Source organism: Conger conger, chromosome 1 (assembly GCF_963514075.1).
Source record: "Conger conger chromosome 1, fConCon1.1, whole genome shotgun sequence".
Classification (NCBI taxonomy): Eukaryota; Metazoa; Chordata; class Actinopteri; order Anguilliformes; family Congridae; genus Conger; species Conger conger.
In genome coordinates this window covers 18,202,795-18,229,222 of record NC_083760.1, presented here as the reverse complement: position 1 = coordinate 18,229,222, position 26,428 = coordinate 18,202,795, and the positions used below count along the sequence as shown (strand labels likewise).

Below are 26,428 nucleotides of genomic sequence, written 5' to 3'. Positions count from 1 at the left end.
GTTCAGCTTTGCTGTGTTCAGAAGTGCTGCATACACTAACACCAGCGTTCAGCTTTGTCATGTTCAGAAGTGCTGCACACACTAACACCAGCGTTTAGCTTTGCTGTGTTCAGAAGTGCTGCACACTAACACCAGCGTTCAGCTTTGCAGTGTTCAGCGAGGGGGGGGGGGGGGGGGGGGGGAGGGTAAGAGGACAGTAAGAAACAACACACTTTGTGCCTCCTTTCCTCTCACCTTCCTGCGTCGCATACTTTCAGCAGGAAGACAACATCAGTCACAAACAGGATATTTGGACTAAGCGCTTATCTGGGATATTTATCCTGTAACCGGGAGCCACAGGAACTCCAGGGAGGTGGAGCTGGCAGGCCCGGCACACACAGCCTACTTTCTCCTCCATCAGCCGGGCTGCACCGGGAGGAAACCAAACCCAACCCAAGAAAAAGAAAAATGCGTAGGTCCCTCTCACCCACAAAATGGCTCTCCCATTTACCGCGTAAGCAGGCCGGATTAAGGGACAGGATTCTTAATCAAATATTGTATTTCCCCCCCCCTCCACCCATTTCTCACATTCCTACTTTGTGTGACGTGCAGAGCTGCACGTGCTCAGACACTCCGGTTCCACCAAAGTTTGTCATTTCCATCGATTAAAAAAAACAACTATTCGACACAGAAAATAAATAAAATATCAATAAGGCAGAGTGAATTATAAACAAAAGTGGTTAAATGATGTGTGCAGTAGCTCCCTCTGTCAAGGGCACAGATTGCACAGCTCTGTTGTTCACAGCTAAGTCTCAGCCAAACCACACAATGAGTGCAACTTAAAAATAACTTTCCCCTCTCTTGTCACGGAGTGGTGTTTTTTTTTTTCTCCTCCCTTTTTCGAGAGAAACGTTTGACAGGGCTGTGTTATCCCCTGCCCATGAGAACCCACATTATCTGTGAAGGGAAATCCAATTCTGTCATTTCCCTGTCGAGTACCACATCCCTTTCCTGCACCTGGGGAAGAAGAGCCGTCTGCCCCCGCCCCTCGCCACCCGCACTGTCCTCCATAACCGCAGCCTGCTGCCATGGCCCCCACAAGGGGCAGCAACACAGGGCTCTCAGTGGTGGGGATGGCATACTAACCTCGACTTCCCCCAACAGATCAGCTCATAAAGCACAAAAAAACCTAATTTTTTATTGCTTATTATAAATAAAATCACAGCAAACTGTAGCGACAGAAATGAAAAGGGAAGTTTGAAAGCTGTGGCAACGACCTCAGGGGAAACAGTATATCCAGTCCAGAGTGTCAGTATTTACTGCTCTTAGTATTTACGCACGTGTATATGTGCACAGACACCCACAAACATGGGGAGTGAAAGCGATACCCAGTACATATCTGGCGTACGTATGCTATTAAAATACACTATAAAAAGCTTGTTGTCTCCCCTGTCAGAGACAGGTCTGTGGCATTACCACAGTAAGTACTGTGGCCCACACCCTGGTTTCAGTAAGCTCTAGCCAACAGCCTAGCTACCTGTGCAGGTGCTGTGGTCTCAGCCAATCAGTTGCGAGCTTCATAGCTCTACAGGAGCTACACTGCTCTCTCAGCCAATCAGCTCTGAGCACTACGGGGGCTACACTGCTGACTCACCCAATCAGCATGGAGCCCCGGCTATGCTGCTCTCTCATACCCAATCAGCCCTGAATGCTACAGGGGCCATGCCGCTGTCTCAGCCAATCAGCTCTGAGCCCCACAGCTGTACCAATGATATGTACGGCCCCTCATCAAGTCACACGATGCTACAGGAGAGCTATCGACAAGGCACTTAATGCCTACAGATGACCGTGTCAGGGATCTGCAATGGAGGTGGGGGAGCTAAAGTAGTGGAAACTCTGATGAAGCCACTGTCAAGCACTGGTGAGATCAAGCCAGTCATTTCCTGCTGCTGTGGACTCCTGGTCATAGTCAGCTAAAGGCACAGACTGGGCTCACACCAGCGACCTGTAAGACCTGGTCTTGGCTCAAAGTGAGTACTTTTTACAGACAGGGCCAGTCAGGGAGCACATTTTTAAAAACAAGATGAAACATGAAGCGCCGCTGAGGAAATGTACTGCCAAGCACAATGTGTCTTTTTCCAGAAGAGCTACAAGGCAGAGGCTTGTACAAACACCTTCAGAGCCAACTCTGAGAGAATCAAATGCTTAACCTTTTTGCTGTGGATACTTCAGACGCACCGTGAGGGGGGTCTTTTGCAATCCATTGTGTAGAAAAATATAACAACACCCTACCAACTGGCGGACCTGTCAAGTGCATAAAAATCACGGGAAGTGCAACAGGACAGAAACCAGGCCATTAGAGAGGGAGAGAGCTGGCATTGGGGAGAACAGGAGTCACAGGTCACAAGTCATGACAAATGACAATTTGGGACAAGGGAAAAGCGAGGGATGGAGGAAGAGCTAGGTGGAGGGGGAATCTTTTCATCCTACTCTAGAAAGCGAGGCTGGTGAGCAACGTTCCATATACTTCAATAAACATTATGTAGGGGGAGGCAACACAGCATTCATTAACATGGAAATGGATTAGTGTGACACGCCGTTAAACACTCGTACCCCACACAAGGGAGGGGTTCTGTTAGGTGAGCATTCCAGGGCAGGTTGATACACTATCGAGGTGTGGCCCTGGATGCGGTCCTATTAGAAGCAGGCAGGGCTCCAGGGCTGACAGCTCTGCCTGTGGTGATTTCTGCCATGTGCAGCAACCAGGAATATAAATAAGGCCCTCGGGCAGGGATAAAACAGATCTGGCTCTCGAATCCAAATCCAGCCCTTGTTTTCTTTTCTCCCGGGTAATTAACTGAGCTAGCAGCGCTGCCGATTGCCCAGACTTCACACCTGAATCCAAGGAAAAGGAAGGATGGAAAACCTGCATTCTTGGCCCTTAAGGGCCGCAATTCGATGATCCCTGCCCTAGAGGCTGGTGCGATACCCCCACTCAAGTGGTCCGCTTGTGGTTCAGGGAGACAGGGGCTTGAACTACTTTGTTTTGGTAAACCAGACAGGATGTGGACTGTGGTGCCCAGACAAGCATGGGTCACAGTGGGGAAGTCCGGATAGTGTTGCCTGTAAGAGCTCTTACCTCTCCAAACGCTCCCCGGCCGATCACCTTGAGCATCTCAAAGTCATCTCTGTGCAAGCGCATCTCCTTCACCGTGGTGGTGAACGGCTTCACTGTAGGCAGGAGAGAGAGAGGGAGGGAGGGAGGGGGGAGGCAGGAAGGGCGAAAGAGAAAAATGGCTTAGCCTATGTCCGCAGACAGGATGCAGTAGCATGATATCAGAATATCTGGTTTCTCCGCAGTACCTTGCATACGCTGCGCAGATCTATTTTGGGTCAGATTACTTATTGGTGCAGAGAAAGGCGACACAAGGACGCATCACGGAACAACAAATCGCTTACAAACAATATTTGAACTTCTGCCATCTCATCAAACCGAGGGTCCAAGTTCATGTGGTATCAGGAGCTGACAAGGCCGTGGCAGGATGAAATGGGCGTGTTGGTAATTAGGTCACTCTCCCCTAATTGTACTCCCGTTAAGAAAGGATTTGACTTAAGCACCACTGTACAGTAAAATTCCAACGCTAAATGCTCATCCTGCCATCCGCGTGAATGGCTCTCGCTTGCCCCGACTGGAACGACCTCCACGACCTCGTAAGATCCACTCACTCACTGCCCATTTTGCGCCAGTCTGAAGACTCATTTCTTCATGCTGTACATCAACTCCTTTGTGGGAGTCCCCTAATCTATTCTCAGTTGTTTTTCACCTATATCTATCTTTAGCCCCTTATATTTTATATGTTAATCGAGGACAGAATTTGTATTCAACTCCGTACTGTAGTAGTTCCTAAAGTTGATGCCTTAGTATGGTAGTTAAAGACTTGGCCTATCTACCTTGTGTACTGGAGTTGTTTATGGCCTTAAACCCAATCGTGTATGAACTGTACCTTATCTGACATTGTTTGTCTGACCTTGATATGCACTGTGTTGCACGTTGCTTTGGATGAAAGCGTCTGCTAAATGAAATGTAAAGTGTCCCCCTTAGACAAAACAACAGGTTTAAGACGAGTTGAAACTGAAGTTAGGGCAGCACTTTTCCATCCACTTCCGGGAAACCTATTTGAATTGATATTTTAAGTCATCGTGTACCAGTGTGCAGAGATGTTGATAAAATGTCTCAATTTTCCGTTTCCCTCCAATCAATATCCTTTTCACACAGCAGCGCGCATCCTCATTCGACATGCCCCTCCTCATTTGAGGTCAGTCAAAATGAGTCCCCGCCCTTCAAAAACTCCCCCCGAAAGATGCGGTCTTGCTCGTGTACACGTCACATCACTGCAGTTTCAGCTTATCTTTAGAAAAGGAGTCTGCGCAGCCTGGTTAGGCTGAACCCGGATCACTCAACACTGCGCCCCCATTCCCTGTGCCCCAGAACCCACATATCCTGCCCCCGTCCCCCCTCCCGCCCCCCCGGGACCCCCGGCTCAGGTGAGAGGCCCACGGGGGCGCTGTGGGTGGGGGGCTGGCAGACGCCCAGCGGTCTGTCTGTGCGTGAGCAGAGCCCTGTGCTTTACCATATGAGGGCATGCAGGCAGCACAGGACGTGTGCTCCGCGGAGCGTTTATGACAGGGCGGGTTTACTTTAAACACCGGCCTCGCGTACGCCAGACGCGGCACGCCCGCCTCCTCGCCACCGTTCAAGAAAAACAAAACAGAACAGAGGCGCTTCCTAATAAACGGCACGTCTCGGGTACGAACTCCTAAGACACCTCTCCTGGGCCTTATGTAACGTCCGTGCAACAGCTGACAAGGGTTAGGTTCTTCTAATGAACTGCGCCTGGACACCGTGTTAGGAGACAGTTTCGTCAAGCTTAACCTGACCTACAAAGGCAGCCGGGGTGTACACGACAAACATGGCCTCCAACAACCTGTACCAGCCTGCACTTAAGACAAAGAGCTTGATCAGCTACCCATTCTGTCAAAGACGCTTGCAGCCTCCTTTGGGAAAAGACCCAAGTTTTCTCAGGCGGGCAAGCAGGCAGGAGTGAGGCATGAAGCCGTGCTGTAAAGTGAGGAAGAGCAGGGACTTGTCAGACAGGGACCACACACGAATAACACAAACACCGCACCGACCCCCTAACGGGGCCTCCGCCCACACCGCCCCCATCCCTGAGGAGCTAAGCCCCGCCCAGCGCAGCCCTGCCCTGTACAGGAGCCCCGCTCCAGGAATGTGCTGCCCTTGTGTCCGTTATTCAGCGCTGACCAATCACACGGACCCATGCAGAGTGCAGGCGGTGCAGCTTACGAGAGAGTCAGGCGGGTGCCTCGTACCAGGAAACAAAAACTGTGCCACCGAGTTCTCTGGACTGCGGGCTTCAAACGGCCCTGTGAGAGCCATACAGGCGGCATACGGAAGAGGCGTCTGTGAAAACAAAGCCAGTTTTTAGCCTCGGAAAATATTCACGGCTTCGCGGATATAAACGTCCTGATGTCCTGACAGGAGGGCTGGGGACTGCTGTAATCTGTGAAAGCACGGGCGGGAGTGAGCGCACAGGGAGGAGAAAGGAAGGGCTGCCCCTTCAGATAAAAGCGTAACAGTTAAACCCGTGGTCACCGTGCTGTCCCCAGGGAGCGAGCGGTGTTATCAGTAAGCCCCCGCATCAATGGGCCGAGATGGCGAGGGGTCAGAGGTCATCCTGTGGATTAGGAACCTCGCGTTCCTACCTCAGATTGGGCTGTGTCAGCGGGCCAGGGCTCCCGATGGCGTGAGGGGCGACAGAGCGGGGGATGGGGAGGGGGGTGGGAGCAGGGCCATACACAGAGCGGCTCACCACCTGTCACAGCCAGAACACAACAGTGCTCCTCTACACACTTCACATTTCATCTGGATGTGTCAATGAAAACAGGCTATTGGCTAATTAACCATTGATTACCACTTGGCCCAATGTACTTAGGAGCAAGCTGATTTTAACCCTCAACACTAAGAATGTGACCAAGGTTTCACAGTCATTCCCTCTGGTGGATTGATTTCAGCGTTAGCCATGCCTACGGTCCTTACTTATGGTGCTGGCTCAAAGATTAGTTCACCGTCACCTGCCATAAGCAGCACTGTCATGCTATGCCTTGAGGGAACATTTTTTTGTTACATAATCTTAGTTTGTCCCTTCCAATGAGCAATTTGATAGCGAAGGAAAATTCTTCTTAGATGACAGTGAAAATGTACATCTGAGCTGTTTGGAAGATGAATGCAGTGAGTCCAGTTGTACAGAAAGTGTCTAAGAAAGTGATGCAGCTAGTTTTTTTCAAGCTCTGCTCATTCAGAAAGCTGGGCAAGTATTTCCATATTTCGCAGAAGAGACGTGCGTCCTTGTCAGGTTTCCATTTATGGAATGCAAATTCTGACATTCCCTGTGATGGAAGTTTGTTCGATGTTTTTCTGCATTCATATTCTGAAGATGACCTGGCAGATCTTACCGTAACGGATACAAAACAGTATGCAGTTCAGAATAGCAACAGTGATTGGACAGACTAGCTGCAATGATGAGTTTTATTGGCTATAACTATGCTGCAAGTGCTAGTTGTTGAGCCTAATAAATTTTTTCAAATAAAATAAAACCTCCATATCAAACAGCTATGGACACTCAATGTTTTCAGAATCTCTGAAGAGATTTAAATTTTAGAAATAAAAGGAATTATTTTAATAATTTAATAATTACTTTCTGTTGAACATTCTGGCAAATTCTCTAGCCGAAATTGGTTCAATTAAACTTAATACTAATGTAAAAATTAAATCACAGTTTAATTTTTTACTTTAGCAAGATGCATATTATATACTTAATTAAATTACAAAAATAGATTTCCAAAAAAAGGTTAATGAAAAAGTCCTCAAATATATGAAGATTCTTGGAGTCCAAACTTAAGTTTTCAATATCAAAGATTTCAAAAAGGCATCATCTGTTATCTAGGCCCTGTCCTCCAACTCGCAGTTTTTCTTGTTTACATTCTGTATGAATGAAGGCAGCACCAGCTGCAGCTCTTTCTGCATTCACTCTCCTCGCCATTTGTTACATTAAAAAAACAACAAGGAAACAAACCAACAAAACCCCAGCAGATGTAAGCCTTCTGGCTCAAAGGAGAGAGAACTCGGTCTAAAAATGGGGGGGGGGGGGGGGGGGGATTTCAGCCCTTTAACGTCTCTGAGAACCGGTTAGTGCCACCCTCCCCAACGCTCGTGCCAGGTCTCGTGAGCCCCGGCTCTCCGGAGCTGTGAAAAAAAAAAAAAACACGAGGGGGGTTCTGGATCGGCGCCGCGCTTCTCGGAAAAACGCTGCGTGTCGCGACTGAGGGAGTCTCGAAATCCCCGAGCCGCTGGCCCAAAAGCGAAGACCTACATCTCGGATTGCACAGCGGAGCGCCCCTGCTGCTTTAACGAGCCGCGGCTCTGCGCTCCGCGCCCGGGCCGCAGGTCCGCTGAGCGCCTGGCACCGGATGAGTCCGCTGAATGGAGCGGGGAAACGCGCTGGCACAGGCCCAGGTGACATGAGACTGCGTTCTCTGATGAGGGGGGGGGGGGTGGGGGGGGTGCTGGTGACATTAACAGGAACAACCTGTTATGCACAGAAATAGACCACAAACAAACACAGCAAACGTGAACACAAATTAAACCGTTTCGGACCAGTCTCAGACTTGAACCACAATAAAATTAGCCAGTCCTGCTTCTTTGTGCCAATCATCTTTCAGCGCCTGACATTCGTGTTGTTTATTGATCGTAACATTTACGCAGCCATGGGTAGCACTGCAAGATTCAAAGAGAAAGCTCTTCATTTGAACGAAAAGTCGAAAATAAGATGTTGTCATCAAGCCACCTTGCTCAACGCGGCTAGATGAAAATTATTAGCATCTTATTTAACAGAACACAAGTGAATTCGTATAAAATGCTGATTTTAAAGTCCTGCTTTTCAGAGACAGCATTCCATGGGCTAGCCTGACCACTGTGTATGCTGTTAAATTGCAGTCGAATGGATATATTTTTCAGAACTCCACGTGTCCTGATCGACTGAGACACTTTTTCTTGGCCAGTACAACTTTTAAATTCCATTCAAAAAAAGCTTTTGTTTATTGCTTCAAGTTGATGCACGGCATAAGAGGAGAATGTGGCAGATTCATGCTTTTTCCTATATAAATTCATCCAGGGCTAATTGCCCAGGATACAAATTCATATTTTTTTAATTTGTCAAAGGCTTAGGTCTGCATACTGCATTAATGTTTTTCTGAAACTAAAAGCACAAGCAAAAGAAGACACCCATGTGCTATTACACAACCTCTTGAGTAATGTCCTTTTTCTTATTTGTTATTACGAGCATATGAACTCGGCTCATTTATATGGGACGGCACTTGAGACACCACAAAAAACAAGCGTGATTCACAGAGAATACGCGGCACCCCGCCCAAGACCATTTTGCGGGGGTTTTTTCCCCCCGACAGACTGCCGACTCCGCTCATGTCTAAGTGAGATAAACGTTTTTAAAAAGTCTAAATAATCTGTTCAAACCAAATAAATTGCACTGGAATTACGCGAAATCACTGCTGGCGGAATAACACGCTTAAACACGGGTGGGAGGGCAGCAGTGTGTCATGGTGGGGAATCGAGCCCCTGACCACAAGGAGGGGTGGGGGGTAGGGATGGGGGATTTCGCACACAGAGACCATGCCACATGCCTTTTACACTCCATTTTAACAGAACAAAGGCTGATCTTCATGGACAACTTCCAGTTCTGGCTGAGAAAAGAGAAAAAAAAAAAAAAAAGTACATTTCCCATTAGAAATGACGGCCTTCACCTTTGGTGTGTCTTAAAAGCATACGCATTGCATTGATTTCTAGAAGGTCTGCGCCATTTCACAATCATAATAATACCAAGGAACAGACCACTGCTGTTGCTGGCATTTCAAAAATGTTCCAAGTCAGTAGTATCAGAGCAGGGGTTTTGGAGGAAGTGGAATGGAAAACATTTTGAGCAGAGTTCCCCAGTCGCCTTATACTGCAAAATAAAGAGCGATATTGAGTAGTGCTTAGGGAACTGGCCGTGTTGCCAAAAATATGCGCGTTTCAAACCTGTTTGCTGTTGCAGCACTGAGTAAGCTGCTTGACCTGAATTGTGTCAGCACATATACAGCAGTAAAGAAATGGATATTCAATATTTATGTGATTTTCACTGGATAGAGGCATCAGCTAAGTAAATGAAAATGAATATTTAATGCTTGTCCTTTGCATATGCAATTTTCATTATCCAATAACATATGCAAATCTAGACTGGGCTTCCGCAACTTCTCCCAGGGCCCGACAGCCATTCCAAAGCATAAACAACACCTGTTGGCTCAAATGCAGCTGCCAAGTTGGAGATATAAAACAAGTCATGCTACCCTCTTCCAAATGCTGTGGTTTCTAGTGCTTCTTTTTTGGATTCAGAGCATATTTCTTTCACAATTCTTAAAAATAACAAAAAGCTGATATAGTACAGCGTTACACTGAGTGAACCTGGCCACAGATCAAGCACACACACTCAAACGAGCCAGAGTCTTTTCAACTACAAAGGTGATTCTTTTCACATCAACTTCAAACAATCAACGCACCGCTCCAGTATGAGAACCGCCCTTTATAATTGTTTTACATTACATTACAGTTAAACACTGACCTATGTTTTATGATACGTTACGACCTGATCAATCAAATCAGAACCAGCCGGTCATCCACCGCAAACACACTCAAGCCTCAAAAAGGGAACCACCGCCTTTTCTCAATCGCCTCACCGCCAACAAATAATATTTACACAATAAGAACTGAGGAGAGCCATAAAATGAACAAGAGAGCATTTCAATAAAGCCACCTGCCAACCTGCAACATGACCCCAGGGCAAAATTACCTTCATATCGGCACGACACCACTGAGCACGCAGCACTACTTCACTTTTACACTCTGCAAATGCCTGAGGCCATGACAACAGGCTCTCATGAAACACATAGACATTTCAGGCTCTTTTGCCCTCATATGTAGTCAATGATTAAATTGTGCTCTCACGTCATGACATATGGCACTCGTATAAAAGCATGTGTGATCTAACGTTCTCCCTGTACTACAATACTATACAAGACGGCAACCTTAAAAGCAACCTAGCACAGCGGTCTTGGCTACAGTTGCAGGAGTCCACTTCCAGCCGCTCAAAAGTCAATTTGCTTATAGGCCTTTTGTCTTCAGGGGGTTTCAGTGTCACTGTCAACAGGTTATATTTTGCCAAATGGTCCAAGCGGTTCATTCAGCATTCGTTTTTTTGGTCTCATCTCAACAGCCATGTTTTGTGCAGAACCTAATCCCACAAGAACGTAAGAGGCCGCCAGGAGGCAGGGCCAGTGTATCCCCCAATTCGGCAAAACATCAGAGCGAAAAAGAGGCAGTTGCACTTTACGCTCCTGTGAAAACGAATGGGTTTTTAATAACGCGTTTCATTTTCGCATTGCTCACCGGGGGGCTGTGCGAGACTCGGGCCTTTTTTCTCGATTCAGCCTTCCAGCGCTGGCCAGAACCGTGACGCACGGATAGAGGGCCGTTGTTTGACATCACTTAGGACGAGAACATAAACAATGGAAAGCACTCTGGCAGCAGCGGCTAAAGCCCTGACTGATGCGCGCACAGACGCATGTTTCATTAATCCTAATGGCAGCCGGGACAGTGGCTGACATACGCTATTTTTAACTTAATCATTTTCATACAATACGCTCGTCAGATGATCTTTTTGGGGCTCGGATTACGGTCCCGAAATAGCAGGAGACGTCATTATATCTCTAATGGCCACTCTTTATTCGGAGTCTCCGCCCCTTCGACAGCATCACGGAGGCCTGCGCTTTGCCCACTGCTTCAGGCCAACCGGTCAGTCTGCACGGCTTCGGCCCTGCTGAACCAACCGGGGTAAGGCTTCATATCGCAGTGCACGGCTGTGCACACAATAGCACAAGAGCTTTACTCTCAAACTCAATTTGCACATAACTGCACTGTAAGCTGATCTAAGATTGTCTATTAAATGAATGTACTGTAATGTTGTGCACTCTGAACCACCACCTTTAGTCAAAGGAATCCTATACCCACACAGAAACTTTGCTTCCCAAAATGAATTCAAACTGGCATATTACCTCCTGCGTGTTTTCTCCAGATTTTATCGTTCTTACTTTATTCTCTTTATTTCTTTCACCCAGACGGTGAGAGTGCTGAACCAACAGTTTACTACCGTTTTGCAAAACAATATTTTAATAAGCAGTCATCAGCATGGAACCCTCACAAGTTTTCTCCACTGCTTTTTTTTCCCCCAGCATTAATGAAGGTGCCTTTTGTTACTCTGTGGTTAACTGCACAGCCTAACCTCAGCCGTTCCCACACACTGAAGGGCAAACTGAAGCTGACACTGAACCCATCCAATATTAAATTTAAATTAAACCACAGTAATACCCCCTGGTTCAGCAGATGAGCGCATACGGCCCACAGGGCGGCCATGTCTCCGCTCCCCCGAATCGGACCCCGTGACAGACAGCGGCGGCGCCCGAGGTGACCGCCGGAGAATAGGGCTCATTGTTTCCCGGCAACGACCATAAATATGACGCTTCCTGTCAAAAAACAATCGGTTCAAACCAAACCCCATTCATAACTGCGAGCGGATGAATCATAACTACTACTGTAGCCATGAGAGGGGCCCCTTGTTGTCTTGTGTTCGCAGGGGTTAAGGCCAGCGCTCTCAGTTATACTACAACAACACTGCAGCTACTGTTCCTCCATTTCATTGGGTCAATGGTTCAGATTTCTGCAGGGGAAGAGAGGATCTTGAGCTGCGCTGAATCGGAACAATATTTTTCAGTCAAAGATTCAAGCCCTCCTCGGGCCAGCCCTGACGATCAGTTCAAAGGAAGGGAAGGAGAAAAGGCCCTATGAAGCACCCTCCCCCCTCTCCCCTCTCCCCTCTCCCCCCAACCATCTGTAATGGGTCCTGCCAGCTACAGGCCACAGCTGGGCGAGCTGTGCCCACAGTTAAACCCTGCTGCTTTACTGCTGCTGCTGCGACTGCTTTCTACTGCGGGATCACACTTTCATTACAAAGCAATTCACCAGCCATAGAGTCAGAGACGATTCATTAAGGCACGAGAGAAGTTGACTACGGCACAGCTTTTCCGAACCACTGCCAATCATCAGAAGGGAATTTCAAGAGCTTTATTACCAATGAAGGCCAGGAATGATGAATGACATGTTTGAAGCTAGAGCAGGAATTCACCAGAATCACTTCAAATTCCTGTTACTCTCAGGGGCTTCTATGCATTACCAAAGGTAAAAATGAGGGTGTGTGACTTTATTTTTGTTTTGCCAAGTGTTCTTGCATGTTTTTGTCTCTCTATGCTTTTTGCGAGCTTCACAATTCCATTAAGAGTTCAGAATAAAATGACAAAGTTCGGCTTAAAAATTACCACTTATCAATATGTAGCAGTCTTCCTACTTGTCTTCTAATATGACATTACCATCTATCTACATTCCTAAATTGCATTACTAAAGGCCCTATATTGTAGAGCAATATGCTTTCATTTATGCCCCATATTGTAAATCTCTTGGACTGGCTCTTCCTTAGTGTCTCATAGAAGAGGTGCTTCAGGCATTCTGGTAGGCTTGAAAACACACCTCTGTTTAGCAAGGCAACTGCTTGCTTAGTTACAGGGTAGGTGTTCCTGCAGGTTTTTCCCCCTTTAGTATGCGTTACACAAGTATAAGCTTGTCGCACAAAAAAATGCTAAATGTCATGTTCATGCCATTACCTGCTGTGTATTTCAGAGCAGCATACAGAGGCGAGCATTAATAATACAACAAATTGCTTAATTTTTATATATATATATATATATATATATATATATATATATAAAATATTTAAGAAAACGAATTTAAGGAATTCCAAAACAGGTACCTGGAGGTTACAGAAACAGAGGCACCATCAGAATTCCCTGAATATCCAGCTGATTGGCTGGCAATGGGAATTCCTGCTGAGCGTGCAGAGGAATGCTGAAGGAATGACTGGCTATTTAGAAGAATTGGGGGAGGGGGCGCGAGAGGGGGAGGGGGAGAACACAGCGAAACAGAGAACACTGCTGATTTCAGTGCTGAAATGTGGCTGGAGCTTCAGGTGTACAGACTTCTGCATGGAAAAGCACTACTGACATCTCGCATGATACAGGCAGAGAACGTTCTGACAAATACCAAGCGTGCTTTCAAAATGAGGGACTCCCGACTTCTCAGTTCACAAATGACAATAGATGAAAACGTTATTTTCATTTCTTCCTTTCCAGCAGAAAGTGGACCTATAATAGAGGACACTATGCTGGACTGCACTACAGCACCAACAAGCTATGTAATGAATATCATTAGCCAATTCATTAGCGACAATTCTGCACTTTGTTATAGATTCCTTACTTAGTTGAAACTGAAGATCCCCTTTAGCTAACATATAAACAAAATATTTTGAGAATGAACAGTCTACTTAAGTAGATTAAGCTAACAGAGAATGATGCACAGACTGGCAAGCTATTGTGGGCAGTGAACAACATCATCATTATAAGACACCTGAAAACAAAACCATCTTAAATTTTATTTTCCTGAATTTTCATATCAGAGAGAAGTCATATTTGCTTTCTCAAAAAATTCCCACACATCCGGATCCTGTATGGTGAAACGGAATCCATAGCAGCCCATTTTCCTGAGTGATTAGCCCTAATCCCCACACAAGCTGATAAACACCCATCGGCTATGAGTAAACATGATGGAAATGGTTACAGTTTACAGTGAGTTTTTGTTCATGCTTGATTGCTGAAATTCTTACAGGAAGGTATGTAACCTAATGAACCCGGCCATAAATATAATACAATGCTTTCAATCCACTGATCAGAGGAATTGATGTCAATAAGCATGTAGCCAATATTATCTGTGTGAGATTAGGGGTAATAGAACTGTGTTTGTAACCAGTGTTGATTACTAAGTGGGATGGGCACTCCAATGGTACCCTTGACCAAGGTGCATAACCTGCAATACCTTCAGCAACTAGATCACCCAGCTTCAATAGAATGTAAACCACTATCTATTGACCACCCACCTTGTCAACACCAATGATGAATAAGCCATTCAATTAGAGATAAAAACTGACTGTAAAACTATCTAGACTACGTTATAATGACTGAATGTAACAGTCAGGCAAACTAAATTTATGTTTGGATACCTCATGTTGGTAAGAGTCAGAGCAAAGCCAGTTGAGTAAATGATAGTTTAAGGACGACATATCAGTAAACTACAGTGAGACTTCAGGCTTGGTACAATAAAATAGCCTAAAGCACAGAAACCATCTTAGTTATGCAAATTTCCACTTGCATAAAGGCAACATCTTCAAATCTCCAACAGCTACTTAAAGAATTGTAGTTGTTGTATTTTGAATGTGTGTGGCCACGAGGCTGAATTAAAATACTCAGTAAGCAGAGCAGATGGAGGCGGCAGCAGCTGCTGCTGGCTCTAGGCTTCCCTTGGTGGAGGCTTGGCATGGTCCTAGAGTCTGACAGGTTTGTTGACAAATAGTTTTGTGTGGAAAGGGGGGGTTAACTGAAAGTTACATTGCCCCACCCAGGTCTGGAGAACAGGAGGGGAAATTCTTCCAGGGCCTGAGCACAAAATGCAGAGGAGGTGATGCAGAACTGAGGAATCTTAGAGCCATTGCTTAGGGGGGTTAAATATGTAGCGTTGGCAGTGACCGTATTTACAGAGGCCACTGGAGTCCGGAGTACTTTGAAACAACACCTGCGCTGTGACTCAAGTCTTAATCCACCGAGAGTCCCTAAGAAATATTAACTACGATGTCCATTTCTCATCGTAAGTCTAGTTTATCAAGGACAGCGCTAAGCTTCAAAACATCCCCCTGCCCTGTGTGTCTTGGCTGTGGTTGAGACAAACCCCACCGATACAGCAATATTATCTTCTGAACCAGGGTTGAACACTACACCGGTTCTCTTTAGTTGTTTTTTGTGTTCCACACCTAAAACGCATGACTTTCTCCAGCGCAGGTGGGAACTTTGAGGGTTTTTTTTAATTCGGACACTCTTCTGAAACCTCTGCTCGGGTCAGCATTAGCCGGTTTTCTCAGGAGGAAAACTTGACCTTCAGAACAGTCGTGATAGTTGACCCCTTTAATGGGTGATGATTAATGGGGGCACTAAGGTGGGGGGAGGGGTGTTATCCATCAATACTGAAAGGAAAGAGTCATAAACGTGTGGTTAAGGACGTCATTTTGAGTGAAGGGTAAAGTACTCGGCACACCGCGCCCAGAATATTTGATGCATCAAAGTCTTTCTTTCGTTTGTTTTTGTTAACTTTAAGTACGAATTATGCCCGAACATTCACAGCCAGTATAACCTCCTCAGTGTCTTTCAGCGGTGCAGGCTGTTTTCAGTTATTGAACAGGCAGGGCGATGTCTAAGGAACGGCTGAAGGGACTATAGCTACATTACCATCCTACGGTTTCTGCTGAGTGCAACATTCATCACAAAACAATCACATCACCTCAACATGAACTGCCTGCAATATATGTACATGTAGATGTACTTCTATTATGCAGAACCACATTTTTTGCCTCATTATGTCCACAATTTTGGACAGATTTTAATAAATACATTAGGTCTGCAGTCATAATTGTGATGCACATAATCAACTTTTATAGATGCACAGGCCAGACAAACGCAGTTCTATCCCACAAGAGAAAGGACACTCCGCCTCCCTACATGCAAGGCATTGCTGGTAAATGCCGCTGTAAATGCCTTTGATTTTAGCCCAGCTTAAGTTACAGCAGAGCCTCCATCTGACCACAGCCTCGCTGCATGCCTGTTCCCACCAGAGAGAAATAGCCTTGCGGTGACCGAGAACAACTGCACCTCATAGCGACCACACCCTGGGACTGGGACAGGGCTGCGGGGGGAGGGGGGGACGACGCGCGCCTGCAGGGGCCACCACGGTCGCTTTCAAAAACAAAAACGCAGCAGATGCACACCAACTGCACCGCCCAGTAAAAAGGACAGGGTATGACATAAGCCAAGATGAGCAGCGTTGATCTTCCAGGGATGCCCCCAGCGATTGACATGGGCCCCTCTAAATCCCAAGTGGTGTTCATTACAGTTGAGGTGCTAATGTAAGCTGGGAGTTATTAGACCGATGGGTAAACTACAGTTCCGATGTTTGACCTTTATATCCAAGAGAAGGGGGGGGGGGGATAAAAATACAAAGAGCCGAAAGGAGACTCTGTTTTTGCCCGTCACAACCGACCGCCCCCTTTTCAGAGCACTCTGAACTCATCGATATGTGACCCCTGACCTCCCCGAGTCAGCGGTGGCCGTCAGCGCCCACTGGCGAGACGCCCGGGGTCCGTGTCTGCACTGTAAACGACGCGCAATCGCAATTAACCAGCTCCTTTCCCAGTCAATGGCGACTGGATGACACAAATGGGTTATTAAACATTGATGGAGATGTCAATTTGTGTGGAGGGTGCGCGGGGGGGGGAACGGGGCTCAGCGCACGCCTGAGCAGAAGGGAGGGCCGCGGGCTGGAGTTAAAAGCGGCCGGGCCCAATCCTCCCGCCCGGGGTTAATCTATTATCCACCAGCTGCCATACGCAGCCCCAGCCCCCACCGGGCCAGCCATTTAGCAGCTTCCTGCTGGGCCGGCTGCACACCGGTACCCCAGCCCCCCTGCACCCAGCTCCACGGGTGCCTTCCCGGAGCGCCACTCCTCTCCTCGGCCGGCCAGTCAGGACGCGCGCAGGGCGTCACATGGGGGTAAAGCCGGGCCCTGATTGGACAGGCATTCGGCTCCACAGAAGCGGCTGGCCGCAGGCTCCCTGCGAGAGGATGAGGGCGTTCGAATTTCGGCCGTCTGACGAAACGGCCAGGCTCCCGAGTGCCAAAGGGGATCAGAATTTCAGGAAACTGGCATCAAAACGAGGGTAATTCCGCGCAATTCTCAGGAGGCGCCGTCTCAGACTGGCAATTTCATGATAAGAATGTTTAAATAACTTTTTTTTTTCCAGTAAGAACCAAATTTTAAGCAGAATGTTTCGTTTTTTCCCCAGTACCAACTGAGAGTATCAGAACTACTGGACCTTGTCGATTAAGATGAAGCCGCAGGTAATCCCTTCCTGAGAAGGAGGTTCTGGAAGGCGTGTTAATGCAGACGCTGTAAACCGAGCACGGCTCCTGCAGGTACAGCCACCTCAGACGGTAATCTCCTTTGTGCCAGACTGATAAAAGGCGTGGGTACTGTGGGCGTTCACCCCACATTAATGCCTTTAAACCTTCAACAGTCAGCCACTTCCCCCTCCTCCTCTCCCAAGCCGCAGGACACAGACAGCCAAGTGGACGGGGGCCCAGACATAGAAACCCAACTGCAGGTTAGAGGAAACATCAGCGCACCGAGAGTCAAAGCCAGCGGCATTCAAAAAGGTCACCACGGTTTCACTTCCCGGCATTTTACAATGGCCGCGCCATGGCAACAGCGCTACGACGTTAGCATTGACAGAAATACCCCATCGGCTGGGCCCAAATGTCTCTGAAACTGCGTCGACGCCGTGCCGTCTTTGTCTCTCCTTTGTGAGCGCTACAGGTTCCACAGAGCCACCCTCCACATCACCACTTCCCGTTCTGTGGTCTGCCTGCTGCACAAAGCCAGAAGCGAGAGTTCATAATCAAAGCACAGAGAAAATCTGTGGCGACCGCAGAACCTCCAAACCCCAGTCACAGTAGGGGTGGGGGTTGGCTGGGGGGCACTGTCGCTGAGACACAGGGTCTCCTCACTTGAAGCGGCCATATTGGAGGGTGACTCACTTGCTTTAGCGGTACAAGTAAGCAGCAGACCACTTTCTGCAACGGGCTGAGGGAGGGCCACAGAATTGAAATATTCCATAGAGCAAATCAGTGTTGACAACGGTGATTAATATAGCCAATAAATCTAGTTAAAGCATTTAGAGACGGAATCCTTTGATGCTTCCTTTCAGCATTAGCTCTGGAAATCCACCACGACAAGTGCAATAATCTAGAGGAAAGCGCTCTGTAAATATACACTACGGTCCTGTAAACAAGCCATTCCAGAAGAGCGTTTTTCTCAGGGCGTGACGAGCAGTGCTGTAACGGGAGCGCTATCTCCCCCTTCATCTCGATCCAGAGGCTGGGAGCTGGGCCGGCGCAGAGGGGTACACCTAAATTGCGTATGTCATCAGCCAAGCGACTGCAATAAGCGCCAATTACATCAAGTGCTGTTTACATCACGCCAAGTCAGCAATTTAAGAGCGGGGCATGGGAGAACCGCAAAATTAAGATGTGCGCCACGACAAGGCAGACATTCATCTCGTTCTGGATACACTTAATCTGAAACAAACACTGAATAGTCATGGGTTCTCCCCCACCCCCCCCCCCCCTACTCCGGACCACAAGAATAGGAGATCAGAGTTCACGACGGTCTCTTCAGGTGGCGCATTTAGTCCGCCAGATTATCTGGGATTCATTATACGCCTGTCTGTGTCTGTCAGCCATGGCTTTAGCCTGGGCAGCTCTGTGGCGATTGGCCACTTCCTATGAGCGTGGCTAAAGTGCAGCTGCCACTTCCTGCTCTCACTGGAACACAGGAAGAACACCGGTGACCAAGCAAGGAGCTGCAGACAGGAGGGGAGGTCCAAAATGACTCAAATCAGGCAGGCACAAGGTGTGCATGGAATGTTTCAACAGAAACTGCAGGGCTTGGCTTTGTGCTAATAAAGTGACACTTGTCTTTGCAGGAGTTGCTCATCAGGGATGAGAAATCATAAAGCACACTATGCACAGCCTGAGAGGAGCTGGGTTGGGATGGAAATCTGAGAGGGGCCATTTTGTATTTTCCCTGTATTTTAAGGCTTCTTTAAGGATGTTAGGAGGTCTGTTGTGTTTCACAGGATCTTCTACTTTCATCCTGTCCTTGTCCCCCAGAGGTTAACGATGATCGACTGCAGTTCCCTTCATTTTCACTTGTGAGGAGTGCGCCACTGAGAGAGACACTCGAATGATTAAAGGAAGCAGACGCAAATGATAAAGGAACAAAGAATTTCCACTGGAGCGCCGGGGATATCTGCGCGAGACCAGACGCCGTCGCTGCCAGCGATTCCACGGACATTCAGCACCAGCTGCTTCCTGAGAGCGCGTGTGCGTCAGGGGAAGGGCTGCCGCGAAATTTCAGCAGGGCGTGCCAAAACCAGACTGCCACCACATCGGGCCCCGCTCCGGCAAGAGATCGCTGCACGGGGCCGCCGCAACGCTCGACGAGCCCGACGGACAGCTGGGCAAAGGTTAGCCGGAGAGCGGAGAGCGGGCGGTCCCGACACCACGTGGCTGGGTGGCAATGACCTTGAAAGAGAGACAAGGCCTCTCCCGGTGCCTGGCAACCAGGACACAAGCACAAAAAAAACAGTCCGGCTCAGGCAGGCATGTGGACCTAATAATACACGCACACACTATGCAGAAACGGCAAGCGGGCGCAAGCCGTTTTCCACAGAGCAGAGCCGCCATGCGACGGGAGATTTACGTGGAGCGCTTTGCGATCGGGGCCAGCGCATTGTGCTGCTAATCTGTGTCATGCCTGTGGCCCAACACTCAGGCAACAAGGAAAGGGGGTGGCGGGTGGCGGGTGGCTGGTGGCTGGTGGCTGGTGGGGGGAAGGTGGCTGGTGTTGAGGGAGGAAATTAGCCGGAATGAATGGAATTCTCTTTGGTCATGCCATCGCAGCGTGGTCAGGTGACTCCCCTTCCCGAAGGAACACAGGAACCAGCCCTGAATCACAGACCTATCCATTTCAAACTTAGCAACAGCCTCCCAAAAGGGAAAAGAAGAACAGGGAGGAAAAATAAAAAAAAATAAAAAAATAATAAAACATCAGGGCAAAGACTACTCTGCCTTTTACACCCCTCTTTTTATGTATGGCTTTTTTTCTCCCCACCACTTAATGGGCATTCCTGACAAGCTCCATCCTGCTCTTCATCCTTCCTTGCCTGTGATGCACTGCCATATTGTGGAAATGATTCAGAGAGCCGCCAGCCGCGCCTTCAGCTACAACAACTCAGGCTGTGCGAGGGACCCAAAGTGCGAGGAAAACACAATATTTTTGTAATTCGAAGCTTTCCTCGGTGCATGCAGAGCAAACGGCCACGGACACACGATACACTTGAGGAGATGGGAGCCTGCGAGCTCCATTTTGATTGGTACGCTTCCTTTCTGCGAGGCAGGAACACCGAGAGGGGAGTGGCCGTCAGCTTGACTGTTGTGAAATCTGAGGAACAGGCAGCGAGGGGGCAGCCAAATCCATTCAGTCTTTCTGCCGAATGTCAACAGGGCGCCAAGAAACGTAATCTCTGCAGCGGCATATATTTTCCCCATCGGCATTCCAACTTCATAACTTTGCATTTCCTAGCCGGCTTCTCTTTTTTTCGTGCGGAGGAATTTTGCTGAGATATCAAGGAGGGCTTCTTTGATGCATGACAGTTAAATTGAACTGAACCCTCTACTCCCCTCCGCAGAGTGGAGTTTGTCTGAAGCCAAACTGCATTTTTGTTGCAGGGACCATGATGGATTCTTGCTGTGCCGCCTGCCACATTAAGCTCAGTATTTAAGATTAAACAGTGTAGCATTCGGAACGGTAAGCAGTAAAAGGAATTACATAGTCTACTCCACACCAGCAGTTATTCACAGTGGTAAACAAGGTCAGTTCAAACACCCATACAAAGTATTACCAAAATAATCTGTGTATAAAAATTAAAAATAATAATAATAAATGTTGATCTCACTATAAAGGTCCATCATAATCAGACCCTGAAAACTATTTCAAGAGTTTACTGTCGTTATAAAGGCAATAATATTACCAATGCGGGTAACGACATCTGGAATCACAAATGCTCTAATGATGTAATAACACAGGACCAATACTTTAAGCTTTGCAAAGAACTTGAAACAGACAGATACACATATGAATATTAAAAATATATATTTAGCACATTGCTCAGAGGCACGGAGGGAAGAGAAGAGGACTCCCCTGGCTCTCCCGCCTCACAGAACGGGAAGTAAAAAACATCTGCCCGACAGACAGAGGAACTGCGGACGAAGACACAAACCCTAACGCTATGTGACATAGCTCATAAATTTATTGCCTTGTGTGGAATTCTTTTAAAAATCATTTGCTGAAGGCTCCGTTAATGTGTCCTACAACTGCATATATTAAAGCAGGAATAAATACCAAGCTGACATGTAATATTAACTCTTTTTCCATTTGAAACCTGATCTTAATTCTTCAGGCAAATCGAGCAGAGGGGGTCTTCCCTGTACTAGAATTTCCACATCAACCATGCTGGTATATGAACCCTGTTCTTGGCAGCGTTGAACTTGCAAAGATAACAAAGACCATTCCTAGGCGCAAATGTACTGGATATTTTATGTTCTGCTGGGATCAGTCTGGATTCATCTCCTTGTTCAATTCTTCAATTGTGAAATAACTACAGTCCAGTTTGCATTAGCTGACAATAGCCATTGCTACAATACTATTCTGTACATGTACAGCAATACTTTCTCCCATAAACATGGACACATTTCTGCTTGTTTTTTAGTTTTTTTTTTTTTCCATCCACAGCACTACTGTTGACTGGAGAGTCCATATAACACTACCAGGGAATGAGCAGTCCCTATATGGACAGGGATCCGTTTGAGCTCAATGTCCTTCTAACATGAAACTGTGGCATTTGATGAGGTCACATCCACAATGAAGAAAAACAGAGTTTATAGAGCAGACCAGGAAACTTCCAGGGCAGGAGGGATTCAACCAGCTGAGTACTACAAAACCAGAAATGCTGGCTGCAACATTTTGCTAATTAGCCTAAAGACAAATTTATGGGACAACAAAAGCTTGCTGCTTTGGCTTGTTTGAGTGAAACACAAAATAGAAACTTGGGTTGTAACAGCATTAAACAACAAATTCAACACATACACCATACATTGTATAACGTTGTTAAAAGGGTAATATTTAAAATATTACAAGTCATATAGTAATTTAGCAGACATAATATAGGAGCATTTTATAAAGGGGTAAAAGAAAAATAGGTTGGGTGTTAAATGTTCCAACCACAAAAAAGGTTTCATTTTAGATCACATGCTCTTTTGTTGCAATCACATGTATATTTGCATACTTTTCAAAGTGTATTATGTAAAGATCAGTACTGCCCACTTCACAAAAGTAGCAGGCCTATTGACTAAAGTCTACAAGGCAGTGACTGGTCTGATAAGATTAATTACGGTCTAACATTTTAATGCATTAGTGAAGTGTATGTCTCGCTAATTAGTTAGCAGAATGGATTTGGAGGTCTTCCGGAGTACCTGAAGATTGGTTATGAAATAATATTTTAATACATACACATCAAATGTAGTTTATATTTGTTTATAGATCACAAATCATTCTCATTGCAATGGGTTTCTGCTCAATATGTGAAATGGCTGGTTTGATCATTAGGCTAAAAGACCATTCACCACAAATCGCACCACCTCATTTGCCAATTGAAGGCAGGCTGAAATGGACAGGAAGAAGTTTTGATGACATCACTGGCGGTAAAATGCTTTCATGACATCACTCCATCTGGCATGCCCTGCATAGGCTATACTGTACTCAACAATGGTACAGTCTTCAAATTGCATGACGGACTCGTATTCACCACCACCGGAAAATGGTACAGATCAGCCACTGCAAGTATAGCTCTCCAATACTCAAGACCTGAATTCAGAACGCCAAGGTCAAAGCTCTGGTTACAGCATTGACATTATATGCAGCTCTGCCTGACTTTGGATAGCCCGTCACTGGGACTGAATTATGACTGATTGGGAATAACGCTTGCATCACAGACTAAACATAAATAGGATGGGAAACTGCAGGGTGCATGATTCTGATCCTACAGCATGTGTTAGAATCTGAGCATGAGAGGCAGTCAATGAGTCTTGAACACACTTCCTCTAGCCACGTGCTCCGGTAGCCTACATATCGTACAATGAAGGTTTCTCTGTTAAGTCTTCTACTGTAGATTGAATAGGGGTAAATGGTCATTGATATTCCACAGCTCTTAATCGAGTGACAATCTTGAGCAAATCCAAGATCCATTTCTAGCTGAATGAGAGGAGTGACCCAACACAGTCTAATCTTCCCAAACTTTTCATACGCTCTACTTCACTGCGGCCACTTTCATCTTCAGCAGGGACATTAAAGAGATTACATCAGTGCATGGTTTGACTTCTACTGTGGCCTTCAGCTAGAGAGACGCTAGGAGGAGTCAGTCTAGAAGCAGCCTCTGAGAAGCACACCAGCCCGTCCTGCTCACATGCACCCAGCAGAGTCCAAACTGCCCGTGAACCTACATACCTAGGCTAAGTTTAGAGAAATAAAGCAAAGCAATTAGATAAAATAATGTTCAACTAATAATGCTATGTGCACTGCGTCAGTCTCCTCAAAACAGGTATCTCCCACCATCCAGCTTGGAGAAACGCAAGGAGGAGCATGGCCCTTTAAACTGTTGCATTGAAGCAGATGCATTAATGTTTTTATAATGACATTTTCTCCACACAGAGTTTAGGTAATCCTGTAGACAGCTCCACTTAGAGCAGTGCCCAGCCGCACGAGAACGGACAGGTCCTGGGAGGACACACACTGCAAGGAGCAGATGCGATTGAATAGTTAAATACCCAGGTTGTAATCTCGTTATTGACGTCAGTTAAACACTCCCGGAAGCAAGTCCTCTGGTTAATGTGTAACTGGGTTCCGGGGGCCGGCTCAGACACGGCCAGACACCCCATCAGGCCTGGGAGGAAGGTGGCACTGGATGAAAGGAGGGACCAACACATGTTCGGGGCAACATCATACTTGTGTTCTATAAAACTGTTCTATGGAGACAAAGTGCTAAGCCATAAAGCCAATATTGGAGAATTATTTTTAATAAAATACTTGAAAAGTGAAAGGGGGTTTCAGCAAAGATCCCCTCAAGTTCCTAAGGCTGAAAGGCTACACTAGCTGTAACAACCTGCCATTGCTTTCATCCATCTTCTTCTGACCCAGAAAATTTAAACCTGAAGAATCTCAGGCCACTGCCTCTAAGCTATTTTTTCTTAGCTACTCTTCGCCTACCTGCCTCAAACCATCTCATTGTTGAATGGGGGATATGAGCAATTGGTATGGCCAACATAATCGCCAGAAGTGAAGACGGCCTGTAACCTGAACCCCATGTTTCACAACGCTTTGAACAGTATGCACTACCAGTTTATTGCGGTAACAACGAACAGGCAGAGCACCCCGTGAAAAATAGGATAGGGTGTGCCACATATTTCTCGGAATATTTCACAGAATATGTAAGACATGGTTCAGAATGTATCTTTAAGGTCCACGCAGGTGGGCAGACTGTGTAGACAGGTCAGAATGTGGCAATCCAAGCTGACACCCAAAAACAAAAGGATAACTAACGTTACTAATACATGGTGACGCCAATAAACTCCTAAATATTAACTTAACGTTAGCACTTTTAATTGTTGGTGTAAAATGAATAGATATTATAAATACAGCGGCAATCTGTATTAGTTATTCTAATCCTATCCATGCCTTCCGTTGGGAATTCTCACACTTAAGCTGTCGTTATCCTAGACAGCAATAGCTAGCCCTTTCCTCGCTATTTGTATTACTATGACAGCATCTAACGTTATATTATGGTGTTTGGTTGGCAAGCTCGCAACATTAGAGCCGAATCGATGAGAATGGGCGAATAAAAGCGCCCAGCTTGCTACAGATAGCCAGCTTGAAACGGTTTAATGATGTCGATGGGCGTTAGAAACTATGTAGCTAGCAATCCAGCTAACTAGCTTAGCTAGCAGGTCGAAGAGATGAATTGCTACGGCCTGGGAAATACTTACCCCATTCCAGAAATTCTGACACGTTTTTCTCCCTTCTTAGAGGCGAGTTGCTGCATTCGTTGTATAAACATATTAAAATATCCAGAAGCGTTTCGATGCTCAGTGAACTTTCATTCTTCTGGTGGCCATCCAGGAGCAACTGCTCCAACTTCTTCAGTCTCACCTTCGCTGACATTTTCTTCTATCCAAGTTACCACTCCCTCCCCCAGAACGAGCACCCCAAAAATTCCTCTCGAGCCGACGGGTGACCCTGCCTCCCCCTCCTCGCGCAAACAAAAAACAGAGGATTTATCTGGCCGAGGTGGAGAACTCAACTCCCAGACTCCTTGAACTAACAGCTATAAACCCGACATTTTGTTAAAATACTATTTTTCGGTCCTGGTGCGTTATTTTGGTTGTTCCCGTAGCCACCATGTTACTTTCCCTCAGATTCGAGATCCAGCTGGTCCCATTTGCTCTAATCCTAAACAAATCTCTACTTTCCACTTTAAAAAATGGGTTGTCTCAGGCTGTTTTTCCGTCGATCAAGGCTCAGCCTCATGCGTCGTCCATTCGTTGTAGTTTGGAATGCTAACTATGGTGTTCCCATGACTATCCAAATATATTGGTAGCTTAATTTGAAATCAAATTGAAGGATAGTAGTTTCGTTTTGTATGTGGTTTATCCAATTAAACCAGCTTCCACTGGCCAGTTATAGTACTCTGGAATATGGCTGAAGTCCTGACCAGCCCTGTCTCTCTTGCTCACCACTGTGCATCCAGACCGGGATCATGGAGCCCCGCCCACACCGGAAACGCCGTCAACGACGATGACGTCATGCACTGATTGACAAGCACCGGGAGATAGCTGGCACTGACTTCATCTACAAAAGACACCCAGCACATTGAAATACACTTCCATTAGCAAATGAGTGCATCATTCCACATTTACTGGGAATAAAAGGATCTGGATCTGAATATATTGGATCGTCCATTTTTATTAAAAAGTATTGCCTGAATTTTTGTCTCTCTCGGAGTTTAACTGCCACGTTTGTATTTTGCTTGTCGTACGTTTTGCGATGAAAGGCAAAACGTTGCTAATATTTTGTAAAAATATAAGCGAGCAAATAAAGGGAACCGGCTATCTGAAAGAACAGCTGGAGGGGACTAGTGATAATCTTTCACCTTACAGCCAGAGGATGCAGTCTGCTTCCCAAGTTTCAACCTTGACTGTCCTCATTATTTAATTTACTGATCCGCGGTTATCTCTATAGTGGTTGTCTTAAAGGAGAGTGATTGATGCGGCCACAGGCTGCCATCACATTATATGGCTAATTGTAATAAAGACAGTGTGATTTTTACACGCC

The 26,428-nt window shown here is 46.5% G+C and overlaps 1 protein-coding gene across 4 annotated transcripts in view; it reads right to left on the bottom strand.

The window, feature by feature from the left end:
* The window catches only part of cdc42bpb (CDC42 binding protein kinase beta (DMPK-like)), a 74,576-nt gene extending 48,715 nt beyond the window's left edge, over positions 1 to 25,861 (bottom strand). For all 4 annotated transcript variants that reach the window (XM_061219112.1, XM_061219129.1, XM_061219121.1 and 1 more), the window contains exons 1-2: positions 25,084 to 25,861; positions 3,119 to 3,210 (exon numbers count right to left, since the gene is read on the bottom strand). In XM_061219112.1, coding sequence (XP_061075096.1) covers positions 3,119 to 3,210; positions 25,084 to 25,258 — 267 coding nt within the window. In that variant the 5' untranslated portion in view covers positions 25,259 to 25,861. The remainder of the gene's footprint in view (positions 1 to 3,118; positions 3,211 to 25,083) is intronic.
* Between the last annotated feature and the right edge of the window lie 567 nt (positions 25,862 to 26,428).